Source organism: Sphaerodactylus townsendi, linkage group LG15, assembly GCF_021028975.2.
Source record: "Sphaerodactylus townsendi isolate TG3544 linkage group LG15, MPM_Stown_v2.3, whole genome shotgun sequence".
Taxonomy (NCBI): Eukaryota; Metazoa; Chordata; class Lepidosauria; order Squamata; family Sphaerodactylidae; genus Sphaerodactylus; species Sphaerodactylus townsendi.
This window is the reverse complement of record NC_059439.1, coordinates 11,759,680-11,776,731: the sequence shown is the minus strand read 5'-3', so window position 1 is coordinate 11,776,731 and position 17,052 is coordinate 11,759,680. Positions and strand designations below refer to the sequence as shown.

General features: G+C 46.6%; 1 protein-coding gene across 1 annotated transcript; it reads right to left on the bottom strand.

The window, feature by feature from the left end:
• Positions 1 to 997: 997 nt before the first annotated feature.
• Positions 998 to 16,817, bottom strand: LOC125445239 (tRNA N(3)-methylcytidine methyltransferase METTL2-like). Its single transcript, XM_048518196.1, has 9 exons — positions 16,572 to 16,817; positions 14,914 to 15,005; positions 12,893 to 13,263; positions 10,829 to 10,878; positions 9,748 to 9,808; positions 6,910 to 7,049; positions 5,803 to 5,909; positions 3,855 to 3,920; positions 998 to 2,023 (listed from the first exon to the last, which is right to left on the bottom strand). Exons 1-9 carry the CDS (start codon positions 16,652 to 16,654, stop codon positions 1,773 to 1,775), a joined length of 1,221 nt encoding a protein of 406 aa, XP_048374153.1. The 5' UTR covers positions 16,655 to 16,817; the 3' UTR covers positions 998 to 1,772.
• Between the last annotated feature and the right edge of the window lie 235 nt (positions 16,818 to 17,052).

Below are 17,052 nucleotides of genomic sequence, written 5' to 3'. Positions count from 1 at the left end.
ACACACACTCATATACACGCATACTGCATATACATATGTACATATACACACATGTGCATGTGCATATATACACACCAAACATATGTACACACATATATATGGATATTACATATGTATGTATATGTATGTGTGTGTGTGTGGTATATACAGTGCATAAGTATGTAGTGTGTGTATATTTAATAAAATCCATTTGTTGAATTCCTGTCAAGCATTGTTCTCTTAAAGATACAGGAACCATGGGGGGGGGGGGGGTAGGGCATAATGAAGAAATGAGAAGTGTATTGTAGAAGGCTTCCCAGCTGGATTCAACTAGTCATGGTAGGTTTTCCGGGCTGTGTGGCTGTGGTCTGGTGGATCTTGTTCCTAAAGTTTCGCCTGCATCTGTGGCTGGCATCTTCAGAGGGGTGTCACGGTGGGAAGTCTGTTACACTCTGTGCTAATGAGAAGTGCTTTATTCACTGCTAGAAGAGGAGGAGAAGAATTTGGATTTATATCCCACCTTTCTCTCCTGTATGACCTAAATTAAACAATCTGGTGGTAGAACAAGAGTTTTAAGTATCTACTGTCTGATGGCTGTAATAGTTTTAAGTAACCAATTGCAGATCTAGATATATATTTTAGAGAACGGTGTGTTAAAATACTTTTTGTGATGTTTTAATGTTTTAATTCGAGGTTGTAAATCACCCCGAGCTTTCTAGGGAAGGGAAATGAAGAAATTTAATTAATAAATAACCCCAGCTGTTAATAGTGTTCCAGCATAGCCAACCACTAACCATCAGCACAGCCAGCATAAACCACCATTTTCTGGCTCGGCTGTTAATTATGAATCGCTGTTTTCACTAATTGTTCATTGACTGTGAGACTGTGAGTGCCTTCTTCATTCGTTGGCCATTCACTGAACCAAGATGACTGTTATGGTTTAGTGTGTCGGCCTTTAAACATATTTGTATTGAACTGAGATTTTGAAGTAACCTGGTTTAAATGATAAAGACACATGTTAATGAAGCTTTGGCAGGTGGAGCCAAATCCAATTTTTAATTTTTTGAAATAAATGGCAGCTTGGAGCTCTGATCCCAGTCTTCTGAGAAGTGGTAGCAGAAGTGATCTTAACACACAAAACCAAATATTTGGAAATGAAGTTAGTTCTGCCAAACAAATCTGAAAAACAAAAACTTGGTTGCACGAATAGTACCTTTTGATGATGTAGCATGACACAGAAATAAACTAACAGGATTACCCCTTGCCCTCCTGTAACCTGAAAAGATACAAGTTGTGATTTTATAGAACCTAAAAAAATGTATCCACCTCATGAGCATTCATCGTTCCAAACTCATTTTGATGACTCAGTCTCATGAGCATTCTTTATTCCAGCATTGTCTTGCTCACAGAAAGGATTTTTGCCTACAAAGACGCACATTCTTGAATTTGAAGAAATCCTATTCAATGCGAAGAAAAGGAGGTTTGGCCATCCTGGAAGCCACTTCCCCTTTTCCCTGTGGACATCAACAACAGAAGGCAGGATGTTCAATTTGGGTCTAGAAAGAGGTGGGTTTGAGCAACACAATTGCCAGAATGAACACTACAGTTGGCCCTGAGAATTCAGAGGCACCCCTGTAAACCAGATGGCTCTCAAGGGCTCTGTAGGGTCACAGTGGACCCTCAAGTTCATTAGGAGTATTCAGTGTTCCAAAAAGTCCACTCCCCATTTAAATGTTCACTCCAAGAAAGGTTGGGAGGCCAGTGCTGGAAAGTCTGTTCCTGTGAGATCAGAACTAAGAGGTTCCGCTGCTGGGCCAAGTCTGTGGAGATTTTTCCTGAGTTGTGGGGCAGTCCTCAGAGTAGCAGCCACAGTCCCGAGGGTGCATCTCCTGGTCTCCTTTCAGCCTGTGGGGCTTGCGGTATTTGCACTGGATCCACACCCTATACATAGTAACTTGCTTTCCTCTGTTCACCTGGAGGCGACGGTCCACCAGATTTTGGACTTTCTCCAAGCCAGCTGTAGAGAACAGCAAATCCAACTCATCTGAAAAGAGAGGGAAGGAAAAGGAGGGGGGAAAACGTTTTTGTTTCACCATCAAAGACAACTTTTAAAGATGGCTCCACTTCAGCTAAGCTGTGGTTTTCCCATCAGAAACACTCCCTACAACTTACATCCTCTCTTCTACCCTCCACTTCTTGATGAGTTGGAATTCTAGGGTTTGACATGACACTCAACCTCAGCGGAATGTGATTCAGCATGCCTTGTGCGCGGAAGAGCATGGATTCAAACCCTAGCACAGTGGTGGCAAACCTATGGCACTCCATATGTTCATGGACTACAATTCCCATCAGCCCCTGCTAGCACAGCCAATTGGCCGTGCTAGCAGGGGCTGATGGGAATTGTAGTCCATGAACATATGGAGTGCCATAGGTTTGCCACCATGGCCCTAGCATCTCCAGTTAAAGGACCTTCAGTGGCAGGCACCTTCCCTACCCTTCCAGAGAACAGCTGCTGGTCAGAAGAAAATACCTAACACTAGTTTGACTGGGCTGGCAGCAGAGCATCGATGAACCAGAATCAAAACCCTCTTGGTATGCAGGCTGACTACAATTTCCAGTAACAGAACCTCACACAATTTGAATATCATGGAAACTGTGATGGAATAATGGAATAGTACTGTAAAACTAGCAAAGTCACACCTACATGGTAAAAAGGGTTTTTGATCAAATGGTCTTTGATCCGCCGGATGGGGAAACCAAAAGGCACTTCAAAGCCTTTGGGGACCGCATGGCAAGGTGGGAAGTTTTCTTGGAGAGTAAGAGAACAAAGGCAAGGTGACTCCATCATGGGCTAGACTAAGAGGAGCATCTCTTAGCTGGACGTCCCGAAGAGATCCATAAGACTATGTTCAGCTGAGCCATTTCTCTGATTGCATTTATGTTTTATTTCTTTGTTTTGAATTTTTACAATAAATCTTTGAGAAACCAGCTGGTCTGGAATCATTAGGAGGGAAAAGAACTGAGGTGAGATGAGAGTGGCTCTCCCAAGCTCAACCAATCTGCTGCAGCTGCATCATTTAATTCAGAAGAAGAGGAGGAGTTTGGATTTATATCCCCCCTTTCTCTCCTGTAGGAGACTCAAAGAGGTTTACAATCTCCTTGCCCTTCCCCCCTCACAACAAACACCCTGTGAGGTGGGTGGGGCTGAGAGAGCTCCAAGAAGCTGTGACTAGCCCAGGGTCACCCAGCTGGTGTGTGTGGGAGTGTACAGGCTAATCTGAATTCCCCATAATTTTATAAAGAGATGATCCACAACTCAAGCAGCAGAGCTGGGAATCAAATCCGGTTCCTCCAGATCAGAGTGCATCTGTTCTTAGCCACTACTGCTCACAAACAGATTTTACCACCTCACCAAAACCTTGCACCCAAGAGAAAAAGGAACCAGGACTTACTGCAAGCATTTCTTACTTGCTAATTGCATCCTTTACACGTGTTAACCAATGCAATTTTCCTTCTCCCACCCTGGACATTCCACAGGTATATGTACTCCACTTGCTTTACTACCATCAGATCCTCTGAACATGCCAGTCACAGATGCAGGTGAAACATCAGGAGAAAATGCTACTGGAACATGGCCATACAGCCCAGAAACCCCACAACACTCCACTGCACCAAAATTGATGCTGAAATCTCCACCGCCCTGTCAACGGAACAAGTCATCCTGATAAGGAGGCTCTCTGGTCCACTGACAAGAAGACACCTACCCAACAATTCCAGCATTTCATTGCTGTCAGGCTACCCAGCAAGCCAACCTGCTTTAGTTCTTTGGATTGATAACCTTCAAGGGACCAAGAGATGGCTTGCGAGCGAATTACCTTGTGTGAAGAAATAAACTCTGGTGCCATCCCCTCTCACATAAAAGTTATTAGCCAGACATTGACCTAGAAAAGGAGGAGAGAAGTTCTGGTTACCGCTGCGCTGATGCCAGCTGCTCAGAGCAGCTCAGAACCAATCAGAGGGCAAGAAAGCCCCACCAAGACTGTATTCATTTGGAACAGCAGCTGCATTTCTAGTCAGGGTATCTCAAAAAGGACAGCGACCGAAGAAGCCCGCAAGAAGATTAAGGGGTTGAAGCACCTTTCTAGTGAAGAAGAAGAAGAGTTTGGATTTATATCCCACCTTTCTCTCCTGTAAGGAGACTCAAAGGGGTTTACAATCTCCTTTCCCTCCCACCCCCAGCAAACACCCTGTGAGGTGGGTGGGACTGAGAGAGCTCTGAAGAACTCTGACTAACCCAAGGTCACCCAGTTGACGTGTGTTGGAGTGCACAGGCTAATTTAGTTCCCCAGATAAGCCTCCACAGCTCAAGTGGCAGAGCAGGGAATCAAACCCTGTTCTCCAGATTAGAGTGCATCTGCTCTTATCAATAAATAAAGACTTTGGGGCTTTGCTATTTGGAAATGAGACGACTAAGAGGGGAGACATAATTTATAAAATTATGTATGGAGTGGGGAAAATGAACAGAGAACGCATTGACCCTCTCCAGTGATGCTAGAACTTGTAGACACCCCGTAAAATTGATGGGCAATAGATTCAAAATAGACTTTATTCAATTTATTTTGATTCCATCCATCAATATAACATTCATAATTAATATACAAACATAGTTAATCTAATACAATAAAACAGTTTAAAAGCTCAGCCTAATCAATAAGCATTTGAATGATAAAATTTGCAAAAATTCAACAATTAAACTGTGGAATTCACTACCAGGGGACGCACTGATGGTAACAAGCACAGACAACTTTAAAGGAGGCTTAGGTAGATTCCGCATGGGCCAAAAACAGTGGTGTGAAAACAGTGTAAACGGGTTTACACTTTTTTTACACCGTTGTTTTTGGCCTGTGTGGAATCCGCCTTAGATAAGATTCACAGAGGAGAGGTCCATCAAGGGAGACAAGAGGGAACATACACGCCTGGTAGCAGTCAGCCTCTGAATACGAGCGGTAGGAAGCAACATCAAGGTGACTGATGCCTTGGCCCCTATGCCCTGTTTGTTGGCCCTGTAGGGCAACTGATTGGCCACTGTGTAAAACAGGATGCTGCCCTAGATCAGGGGTAGCCAACCTATGGCACTCCAGATGTTCATGGACTACAATTCTCATCAGCCCCTACAATTCTCATCAGAGTGGCGAATTGGTGACGCTGGCAGGGGCTGATGGGAATTGTAGTCCATGAACATCTGGAGTACAATAGGTTGGCCACCCCTGCCCTAGATAGATCACTGGTCTGATCCAGTAGCACTCTTATTGGCTGAGAGCTGAAAGCAAGAGTGATCCCAAAACATCACCCAACCCCCATTCTTGGCCATTGAGAGAAACATATGACATTAAGAAGAACTAGAAGAGTTTGGATTTATACCCCACCTTTCTCTCCTGTAAGGAGACTCAAGGTGGCTTACAAACCCCTTTCCCTTCCTCTCCCCACACCTGGTGAGGTAGTTGGGACTGAGGGAGTTCAGAGAGAGCTGTGACTGGCCCAAGGTCACCCAGCAGAATGTAGGAGTGCGGAAACACATCTGGTTCACCAGATAAGCCTCTGCCACTCAGGTGGAGGAGTGGGGAATCAAACCCGGTTCTCCAGATTAGAATCCACCTGCTCTTAACCACTACACAACACTGGCACGCTACCAAGTGCATAAATCCAGCTATGGGTTTCTTCTTGCACCATTCCAGAAACATTCTATTGTCTGCTTCTTTAACTTTTCTTTTATAAGAGCAAACAGAAATGCAGAGGGACCTCAGCCTAAATGGTCCAACGCACCTTTCTTGAAGCGGAGCTGGGCCAGGTCGTAACGGCCGTAATCTCGTAACAGAATCAGTCCGCCAGGCTTTACAAGCCGGCTAAGTCTGTTGATGACAAACTGCGTTCTGGAGCAAAGAATAATAAAAGTTTTAAGGAAAGACCCCATTGCCACCCTTTGATCTTTCAGTTTACCATAATTGAATAAGCTGAGGAAGCATTTAACAGGCAGGAGCACTTCCACTAAAGTTAAGAAGAGAGGAGAAGAGTTTGGATTTATATCCCACCTTTCTCTCCTGTAAGGAGACTCAAGGTGTCTTACAAGCTCCTTTCCCTTCCTCTCCCCACAAGGCACCTTGTGAGGTAGGTGGGGCTGAGAGAGTTCCAAAGAACTGTGACTAGCCCAAGGTCACCCAGCAGGAATACAGGAGTGCGGAAATACATCTCGTTCACTAGATAAGCCCGTGCAACTCAGGTGGAGAAGTGGGGAATCAAACCTGGTTCTCCAGATTAGAACCCACCTGCTCTTAACCACTACACCACGCTTAACCCTTTTTACAGTTTCTTCTTTGCAAGTAGCAACTTTAACCCCCCTCCCCCAGAGAATTTGCCACAGCGACTTCTGTTGAGACCCTCTCAGAAGGATGTTTGATTTTATCACATGGCCGTGGTGAGATGGGGTAAGTGTATGTGATTGAGATGGCTTGACAGTTATGGTAATGGAAAGCGCTCCAGATGTGGCTAGGCAGAAAGGGAAACGATGCTTTTTGCCAGATGCAGCCAGGAGGAATAACAAGCCAGCCCTTTGTTGTGTTAACACCTCTTGGTTGGAAGGTGCTACTAATGAACAGGGCCCCTTGCACAGCTGACTTTGGGCAACCATGCGGGGGTAGAGGTGGATTGTCCCCCAAATGGTGGCAGCAACAGTAGAGGAGAAAGAGACCACAACAATGGCCAAGCATTGTATGCAATGCCAACTGGTACTCCAAACCAGACAATCACAAGTTTTACTGGTATTCCCTGACCACAATCCTTGGGCACACAGAGTGTCTCATCACAAAAATGCTGTTGGGCAGCAGCAACACACACACTCCAAAATTTGAACAACGCAAAGTAAGCACCACATACTTTTCTGGAAGGAGCGCTGAAAGGACAAAGATCAGCACCACTACATCAAGGCTTTCATTCGGCATTGGAAAAGGCACCTGGTCGTTGCAAAGGTCATGAACGAAGGCAAAGCAGCGAGACACATCATATTCTGGATGAGCCTGCAAATCCACACAATTACCGCTATTTCAACAGTTATTTTATTCTCACTACAGCCCTGCAGAGGAGATTAGGCCAAGACACAGTAATTGCCCATCCCAATACCTTAAAGTCTCAGTCTGGGTCTCCCCACCACCATTAAATCTAGGGCAGACAGAAAAGGATTTGGGGATATAGAATCATAAAGTTGGAAGAGACCACAAGGGCCATCAAGTCCACCCCTGATGGCCCTTATGGTCTCTTCCAATGGCAGAGGATTGGACTTGATGGCCCTTGTGGTCTCTTCCAATGGCAGGGGATTGGACTTGATGGCCCTTGTGATCTTTTCCAATGGCAGGGGATTGGACTTGATGGCCCTTGTGGTCTCTTCCAATGGCAGGGGATTGGACTTGATGGCCCTTGTGGTCTCTTCCAATGGCAGGGGATTGGACTTGATGGCCCTTGTGGTCTCTTCCAATGGCAGGGGGTTGGACTTCATGGCCCTTGAGGTCTCTTCCAACTCTATGATTCTATATCCCCAAATCCTTTTCTGTCTGCCCTAGATTTCAGGACCATGACACCTCAAATCCTACACCTGGATTAAGGAATGCTTTATTTTATTTACTTCATTTCTTCTCTGCTTTCCTCCTTAATGGAGACACAAATGGGCTTTCGTCGTTTGCCTTGCCTTCATTTTATCCTCAGAGCAACCCTCTGAGCTAAGTTAGGATGAGAGTGTGCAATTGGTCCAAGGTTCTTGTAGTGCAGGGGTAGGGAACCTGCGGCTCTCCAGATGTTCAGGAACTACAATTCCCATCAGCCTCTGTCAGCATGGCCAATTGGCCATGCTGGTAGGGGCTGATGGGAATTGTAGTTCCTGAACATCTGGAGAGCCGCAGGTTCCCTACCCCTGTTGTAGTGAAACCAGGCTTACTTTTCCAAAAGGAAGACAGACTCATGCATCTGGGTGGTGAGATCTGGGTCGTTATTAAAGGAATACAAGGGAAAAATGTAGACATTTGTCCCAAGTGCAAAGAGAGTATTTGCTGTCATCAGCTCAAGCAAATTGACATCTATTGTTGGGAACAACTGAAGGGTAATTAAGGGAGGTCATTAATTTGTTTAGTATCAGCAGTAAATTGGCAAATTGCCTTAAGCTGGACTTACAGCTCAGGCAACAATATAATTCAAACTAGTTGGGAAAATGCAGCTAATGGAAGAAGTCTGGATTTATACCTCACCTTTCTCTCCTGTAAGGAGACACAAGGTGGCTTACAAGCTCCTTTCCCTTCCTCTCCCCACAACAGACACCTTGTGAGGGAGGTGGGGCTGTGACTGTGACAAGCCCAAGGTCACCCAGCAGGAATGTAGGAGTGCGGCAACACATCTGGTTCACCAGATGAGCCTCTGCCACTCAGGTGGAGGAGTGGGGAATCAAATCTGGTTCTCCAGATTAGAATCCACCTGCTCTTAACCACTACACCACGCTGGCTCTCCTGGAGGAAGGAGTGAGCTGAAAAAGTCTCCGCCCTGGAATCCCTCAGCCTTTTTTTAACGGCACAGAGCAACTCTGTCTCTTAGCCTGTTGGAGTGTCTGGCAGCTAAGCATTATGTGAATTGTTTTAGTTGCTTTCAGTGTATTGACAAGTAATAGGCTTTTTGGGCTTTCCTATTTTGGCTTTTAGGCTTTCTTATTTTGGGTTCATTTGATCTCTGAACTTGTATACTGTACTTTTTCTTTTTAAATAAAACTTTTCTAATTTGAAAAGGTGAGAACTGCTTGTGAGTAACTTGTTCCTGAACCCAATGGAAGTGTTTGGATGGCTTCCCGAGTACTGCTTTCAAGGGTGTTGCTGGGTCCCAAGTTTGGGAGGGGACCAGTGACCTTGCTGGGCGGTTTGCCCAAAATTTTCAAGGTATCTCCTCAGAGTTATCTGAACCTCATTTCTAGTTCTGAATTGTTTCTAAATCCCTGAGACATGTATAACCTCCACAGTCACACAGCAAAAGCTCCAGTCAGCAAGCTTCAGTGGCAGAGTGGGGATTCGAACCTGGGTCTCCCAGTTTCGAATTTGACATTTACAAAGAGAGCATCTCCATTCAGAAGCTAACTCTATGTAAAAGGCTTCCTAAGGCTGATACATAGTGGCACAAACACTCTAATCTCATTTTAAATTTAACGTTGGAGTTCTTTCTACTTGGGAGGGGGAATAATATAAAGAACAGGTACAGTCAGTCAGTTTTTATTTGGTCATTGACCAGCATTTGAAGAGGGGAGGATGGCCTGTTTGGAAGTGTAGCCCCCCCCCCCCCCCCGAAAAACTGAAAGAAATGACAAAAGCAAAGAATACAGGCTTTCAGAAGGAGAGTTGGTTTTTATACCCCGCTTTCCTTGACCTTGAAGGAGTCTCAAAGTAGCTTACAATCACCTTCCTTTCCCCTCCCCATAACTAACACCTTGTGGGGCCGAGAGAGTTCTGAGGGAACTGTGACTGGCTCAAAGTCACCCAGCAGGCTTCATGTGGAGGAGAAGAGATTTGAACCCAGTTCAGTAAATCAGAGTCCACCACTCATATGTAGGAGCGGGGAATCAAACCTGGTTCTCCAGATTACAGTCCATGGCTCTTAACCACCATGCCACGCTACTAGAAATTCAGAAGATGTTCCCATCTTCTAACCATGAAGATTAGCAATCTCTCAGGTGTTTCTTTTTTATTTTACCTTGACAAGGTCCACTGCCCTCATGGAGAAGTCACAGCAATACACAAAGAGGTTGGGATCACTGAAATTAACCAGAGAAACAACAGTCAGGGGCATCCGTATCATTTTAAGCATAAGGAAGAGCTGTGAGATGTAAGGAAGTTTCACTACTGTTGAACCGGATGAAATTAAAACGGGTCATGTCTAGAGAGAAATACCCCCAATTCAGCCAAGTTTCAAATCAAAAGCTCCAGTCAGTGCCCTTCCACCAATCCCAGAATTGTAGCTTTGACCGTGGCAGGAGCTGGTCACACAGAGTTCAAGTAAGCCACCCTAAGAACCAGATGTGTATGCAGGATGGGATGGAAATATTTCAGGCAGAATCTGGTAGCCAAGAGGACAACATGGACAGTCGGGGCCTATTTATTTTGGTGACTGTAAACTGGTGGGTGGGGTAGAGAACAGACCACATCTGGTACACTGAACTCCTTGGAGGAAGAAGCTTTTGGAATGAAGCCTAAAGTGGCAGATCACAGGCAGGCAGGTTGCCATGTCTGGAACCACTGCATAGGGCTGTACCCAGGACAAAGGAAGGCATCGAGCTGTTTCTCTGCCAATTATTCCAGACTCTTCCAGGAATGTCATGCTTTGCAAGAAGAAGGAGGGGGAGGAGGAAGAGGAGTTTGGATTTATATCCCCCCTTTCTATCCTGTAAGGAGACTCAAAGGGGCTTAGAAACTCCTTTCCCTTCCCCCCTCATAACAAACACCCGGTGAAGTGAGGTGGGTGGAGCTGAGAGAGCTCTGAAGAACTGTGACTAGCCCAAGGTCACCCAGCAGCTGGCATGTGCTGGAGTACACAATAGGAAATATACTTTCTAACACTAATTCCCTTCTCCAACCACATGCACACCGGCTAGCTGGGCCACATACAAGATACTGACGATGCCTGTATGCCTGAACTGATGCAATCCCCAACCCTCAAACTAAACTTTTCCTGAACATCTGAAACTGCTCTCAATCCACTGGAGTCCTGCTATAAGCAAGGTGAGCCATAAAATCAAGCCTAGAATCCCTCTTTGTCAACTGACAGCCTCACTTACTTGTTGGTCTGGAGAATGGGGAAGACCGTATTTCCAGCACCGCAGCCCACCTGCCAGAAAAACAAAGAGTGGAAACGGTTGTCAAAGTTTGTTGCGAGGAAGCTGTCATGAAATACCCCTCTCCTCCCATTCTTCTTTACTTAGGAGATCACTGTGCAGCCTCTTCAGAGTCCTGCTTAAGGTGGCTTAAAACTCAAATCATCCAATCAATATAAAACAAGTCACCAAGTGAAGCCCAGAGACACAAACAGCATAGAAACAATCAGTGAAACTGACATAAAGTTGGTTGTAGTGGGTTTTCCAGGCTGTGGGATATGTATTGTCCATGTCCCAGGGTGGGGAACCAATCAGTAAGTGTTTGGGTAGAACTTGCTATGCAAAGTTGTGGTTGATAGTATTGTATTGCAGGTGGGGTTTTGACATAAAGTTGTTTAAAAATTGAACAGATAAATTCCCCAAATTAAAAGCAGGAGCAAAATATTATGTTGAAAAGCTAGCTTCGCCAGAGGGCCACTCTGGAGACCGTCTTCAAGACTTTTATATAGTTATACCTGGGGTGATTCTGCACAGGCAAAATATGATGGGTTCAGACCCTTTTAAAAAGTGTTTTGGGGGAGAAGTTTCCACAGAACTCGCCCCCCCCCCCCCCACCTAATGCTTCTGACTCATTATATTTTCCTGAACTCAGGTTAAATGAAAGTCACTAAATTAGCAACCTTTCCCCTTTAACCCAGGGTTTAAACACTTCCTGCTTGCCTATGCAAACTACGGCAAGCAGATGCACTCTATGCCCACCCCCTTCCATCCACCATTATGGTGGATTCCCCAGGCAGCCACCATTAGAGTAGATTTACTAACAAGCGGCTGCCATATTGTGCCAGTAGGTGGAGGGGGATTCTCACCTGCATGGTTCACACAGAAACACTGCCAACAGTACTGCCTCCTGCTGCCGGGATCCCAGCTATCCCAGCTGGCCCCTGCACCCGCCATGCAAACAGTGGCACAGGCAACATGGGTTTGTGTAACCCGTTTCAGTTGCCTGCCAAGAATCAGCCCTGCAGCTTCCTCCGGCCTTTAAAGGTCAGGCAGCGTCCCCCTTAGGGGCCAGGTTTGTGTCAGGGACTACCAACAGCTGCTTAACGCATTATCATTTCGAACTGAACAGGGAGATTCCGGGCTGTGTGGCCGTGGTCTGGTGGATCTTGTTCCTAACATTTCGCTTGCATCTGTGGCTGACATCTTCAGAGGTGTATTACAGTGTGTTAACAGTGGACAGTGTGTAACAGACTTCTCTTTGCGATACACCTCTGAAAATGCCAACCACAGATGCAGGCAAAACTTTAGGAACAAGATCTACCAGACCATGGCAACACAGCCTGGAAAACCTACAACCACCAGCTGAATCCGGCCGTGAAAGCCTCCGACAATACACTGAACAGGGGGAAATTAATCATTCTTGTTCAGCATACAAAACTCATCATCACTGTACAAAGCGTACAGGCAACTCCACTGCAGAAAGAAAACTCTCTTCCATACAAAGAAGAGTTTGGATTTATATCCCGCCTTTCTCTCCAGTAAGGAGACTCAAAGGGGTTTACAATCTCCTCCCTGCCCCCACCACAACAAACATCCTGTGAGGTAGGTGGGGCTGAGAGCTCCAAAGAACTGTGACTAGGCCAAGGTCACTCAGCTGGCCTGTGTTGGAGTGCACAAGCTAATCTAATTCACCAGATAAGCCTCCACAGTGGCAGAGTGGGGAATCAAACCCGGTTCTTCAGATTAGAGTGCACCTGCTCTTGACCACTACACCGCGCTGTAACAAGCCTACATCGCTCACTGCAACTAACAAACAAACTAAAAGGAAGGACTTCCAGGAACAGTTACATGGCCGGTAGGTCTACTTGTAGCGACTGGTCCTGGAAGAACACCCTCCGTGTCCACAGCCCAGATCTCTTCTCTGTTCTGGGGATTAGCTGAACAGGAGAAGCACCAACTTCACCACTTCCTATAAACAACGTATCTGTCAGGGCACAGGAGGGAGAGGATGTGTTGCTTCATGGTCACCTCCAGTATCCGGTAAGTCGCAGACGACCCTGGGAAGTCATTCAGTTTTACTGCCTCCAGGTTCTGTGACACTGTTTCCAATTGGGTACGCAATCGGAAGTTGTTTGTTTCAGCGTTTGAGAGATACTCTGAGGCCCCAGTCTCCTCTGCCGACCCAAGCACATGGTCACAACAGCCTCTGGGGCCTGAGCGCTTGGTCTGTGGCACATCACCCCTGTCCTCGTAGGCAGGCTCGGCATTTTGACTGACATTCTGGTTTGGGGCCAGCTCAGGAAATTCAGAGAAAAGCCAGTGGCGGTCCTTGAAGAAGCCGCTTTCGTGGGTTTTGTAGAACTCGTTCCAGTACTGGTTGGCGTTGACTTCATAGGCCTCTGCAAAAAAAGGACAGAACAGAAATAAGCCAGAGTCAGGCCCAAGTTCTTTCCCAGCCAAGGATAGTAAACCTTAAGTTATACACAGGATTCAGCCCTTAAGAAGAGGAAGAGTTTGGATTTATATCCCCTCTTTTTCTCCTGTAAGGATATTCAAAGGGGCTGACAATCTCCTTTCCTTTTCCCCACCCCACAGAAAACACCCTGTGAGGTGGGTGGGGTTGAGAGAGCTCCAAAGAACTGTGACTAGCCCAAGGTCATCCAGCTGGCATGTGTTGGGAATGCCCAAGCTAATCTACTTCCCCAGCTAAGCCTCCACAGCTCAAGTGGCAGAGCGGGGAATCCAACCCAGTTCTCCAGATTAGAATGCACCTGCTCTTAATCACTATACCAAAGACTGCCAAGTCCAACACTCACAGATTACTGGGCATTTAAATCATCTGGCCGAATGAAGACACTTGGCCAAATTCTCCTGAAAACTCTGCCCCCAGGGAAGGAAATTCCAAAACCTCCCTGAACAGCACCCTACACTCTTTTATGGATACACAGTGAGTAGGTTTCTCCCTAAACTGGACTTAAATAAAATGTATTACTTCTCACTGTTCTGTCTTTAGAAGATACAGTAAATGCTGCTCCTCTTCCTGTTTGATTTCTGGAAACTACCAGTGTGTCTCTTAGGTTGAGGGGATCCCAGGGAAGAATGTGATGACACACAGGCCATCGAAGTTCTCTGATAACCAAGGGTCTAAAGAGGGGAATAACTGGAAATTTCACTTCTCCCATCTCTCCAGGAACAATATGTGTCCATGTAACCATTAAGGTACCCTTGTAGCCTTTACGGTACCCCTGGAACTCCTGGTTCATTGATTTTCTTGGGGAACCTGTAGTCTAGCAGAATCATATTCTTTCAACCTATCCTCTTTTCTCTGTAGATGCACTATGACTCCTTCCCAATCTGACAACAGGAAAGTATCAGTCAATCAATCTTTATTATGGTCACAGACCAGCATGGGGTAGATGCTATACAGAATGGGAAGAAAGGATGATCCTGCTAATTATACACCAATTAGCCTTCTCAACACAATCAGACAACTTTATGTAAGACGTTTATAATGGAAATTCCAGGACTGGCTGGAAGAAAACATACTTGCAGAAGAGCAAGCTGGCTTCACGGAAGGCCGATCTACCATGGATCAATGTCTAGTTCTCCACCTTCTTATTGAAAAATATTCCTCTCGCAGCACAATTTCCCTTTTTGCTGCTTTCAGACTTTAAAACAGCGTTTGATTTCATATCTCAGGCTAAACTGTGACAACACGCTGCTGTCTTCAAGACGAGCTGTCAAGTTCCTCTGCAGTAAACCATATTTAAAGAGCTGTATTCCACAGTATTCCCAGGAAGGGAGTCACCTGGACCGGTGATAATGCCAGTGAATTCTTGGTGCCCAGTTACGAGTCCCCCAGATACACACAAGGCATGCTACGGGTCACAGAGAAACAAAGGCCACAATCCAGAAGAAAGAGAATCACTACTTTTTCCAGGTGATTCCATAGCATCTAAAGTGCCACTCAATTTCTTTGGATCATGGCCAATTGTTGCTGGAGACGTCACTTAGAGAAGAGATGGGCCCAGGCAAAGAAGTCAGGGTACCTTGCTGATCCGGAGAGACCAACTGTGCGCTGTTCTCTTGTACCTTCCTTCGTGCAGCGGCTTCCTGCTCTTCAGACCACTCCACGTTGTCCCTGTGGGAAGTAGAAGGTTAAGCTGGCCTGAACCCCAGACAGGGTAGCCCTGTTATGTTTGGAGCAGGAAATGGAAAGGCTTTCAGAAAAGCCAATGCGATTCTGGGCTGTATCAATAGGAGTGTAGTGTCTAGAAAGAGGGATGCAATTGTACCTCTCTATTCTGCATTGATTAGACCTCACTTGGAATATTGTGTACAGTCCTGGGCACCGCAATTCAAAAAGGGCATTGACAAGCTGGAAAAGGTCCAGAGGAGGGCAACCAAAATGGTAAAAGGTCTGGAATCCATGCCCTACGAAGAGAGACTTAGGGAGCTGGGTATGTTAAGTTTGGTGAAGAGAAGGTTAAGAAGTTACATGATAGCCATGTTTAGATATTTGAAGGGATGTCATGTTGGGGAGGGAGCAAGCTTGTTTTGTGCTGCTCCAGAGACTAGGACCAGGAGTACCACTGGGGCTCCTGCTCCATTGATTTTCTTGGGGAATCCTGGAGACTAGAACCCCACTAGCTTTTCAGAGCCAAGTTGGCAACCAGCCCTCAGGAGCCCAGGCCATTTCAAGGGGCCAAGGAGTCTGGGAACATTAAAATACAGCAACTGTGTGAAAGAAGGAAAAGGGCCTGTCTTGGAACAAGGGCCCAGATTTCAAAGCAAAGGTGATTCCAGCCACCATCATGTGCCAAAACATCCCAGAAGGGCAGCCAGGTTATCCTGTGGGTTCCTCAGGAAACCTGGGAGCCTCGTGGCTCCTAAAAAGATGTTCTCCGGAGACTTCTGCTGGAATCCAACTTGCTTGCCTTTAGGGAGTCACCGAATTCCTCTTGACTATAGTAAAGTTCAGGGCGGCTAACAACCAAAATAATGCAATCAACTGAAAATTAAGTAACACACCATATAATAACATATACTCTTTCTCACCAAAAAATGACACCAAATTTGAGAATTAATCTGCCATTTCCTAGACTGTCTTTGTTCTAGAGTGCTCTGCTTGGGTCCTAGTGCCTTGGGGACAGAACTAGGTAAGCAGCAGGACCCAAGTGGAGCATTCTAGAACAAAGACGGTCCAGGAAATGGCAGATTAATTCACAAATTTCTTATCATCTTTCGGTGAGAAAGAGTATAGCATATAATGTATTGTCAATGTAAGAGACTTCTCTCTGTGATACACCTCTGAAGATGCCAGCCAGATGCAGGCAAAACGTTAGGAACAAGATCTACCAGACCACAGCCACGCAGCCTGGAAAACCCACAACAACAAGTTGATCTGACCATAAAAGCCTTCGACAGTACTTTGCTCCAAATGTTTCCCCTGGCACCTTCAGAGGCATGGCACGGTCAGATGTGTTTCCATGACCTGACTCTGCAGATGCCAGCCATAGATGCTGGAGCAAAAACTACCACACCACGGCCCCAAAGCCTGGAAACCCACAACTGTCCATATTATGAACTGTAATATCTTAGCCTACAGGCAGCTCTGCAACTAGGGCGCATCCCCCTCTCCTTCTCCAAGCCGGAGCCGGTGCCAGCTTGGAGCCTGGCATCTCCTCCTGGGGCATCTCCTCCTTACCAGGCGTTGTGCTGGAAAAGGCGAGCCGGGTCGGTCAGGAAGCGGCTGCCGAAGGGCACCCTTTTCTGCCCGGGCGCCGCCATGGCACTGGAGCAGGGGATCCCGCCGACGTCAAGGCGCTTAAGCCGGCTCGACTAGGCCCGAGAGAGGGACGGAGGGGGCAGGGGGAAAGGGCCAGCCGCCCGCCCCAAAGGCGTGGCCGTGGATCATGCAGAGGCGGCTCCGGGATGCCTGGCGCGCCCTGGCAGCCGGGAGGGGTGGGGGGTGTTCGCAAGCGTGCGCTCTTTGGCGCATGCGTCGTGCCCGGGGAAGGGCCCAGAGGATCGCGCGCTCCGGCTTTGCGGCTTCTGCAAGAAGCTCGGGGGGGGGCGCTGTCTTCAATATGCGCGGCCGGTCCCGATCCAGGGGATTTTGCGGCGGAACTTTTTCTTGACGGGAACAGCAGGATGTAAATCAAATGAATGAGCTCGAAGAGGGTGGG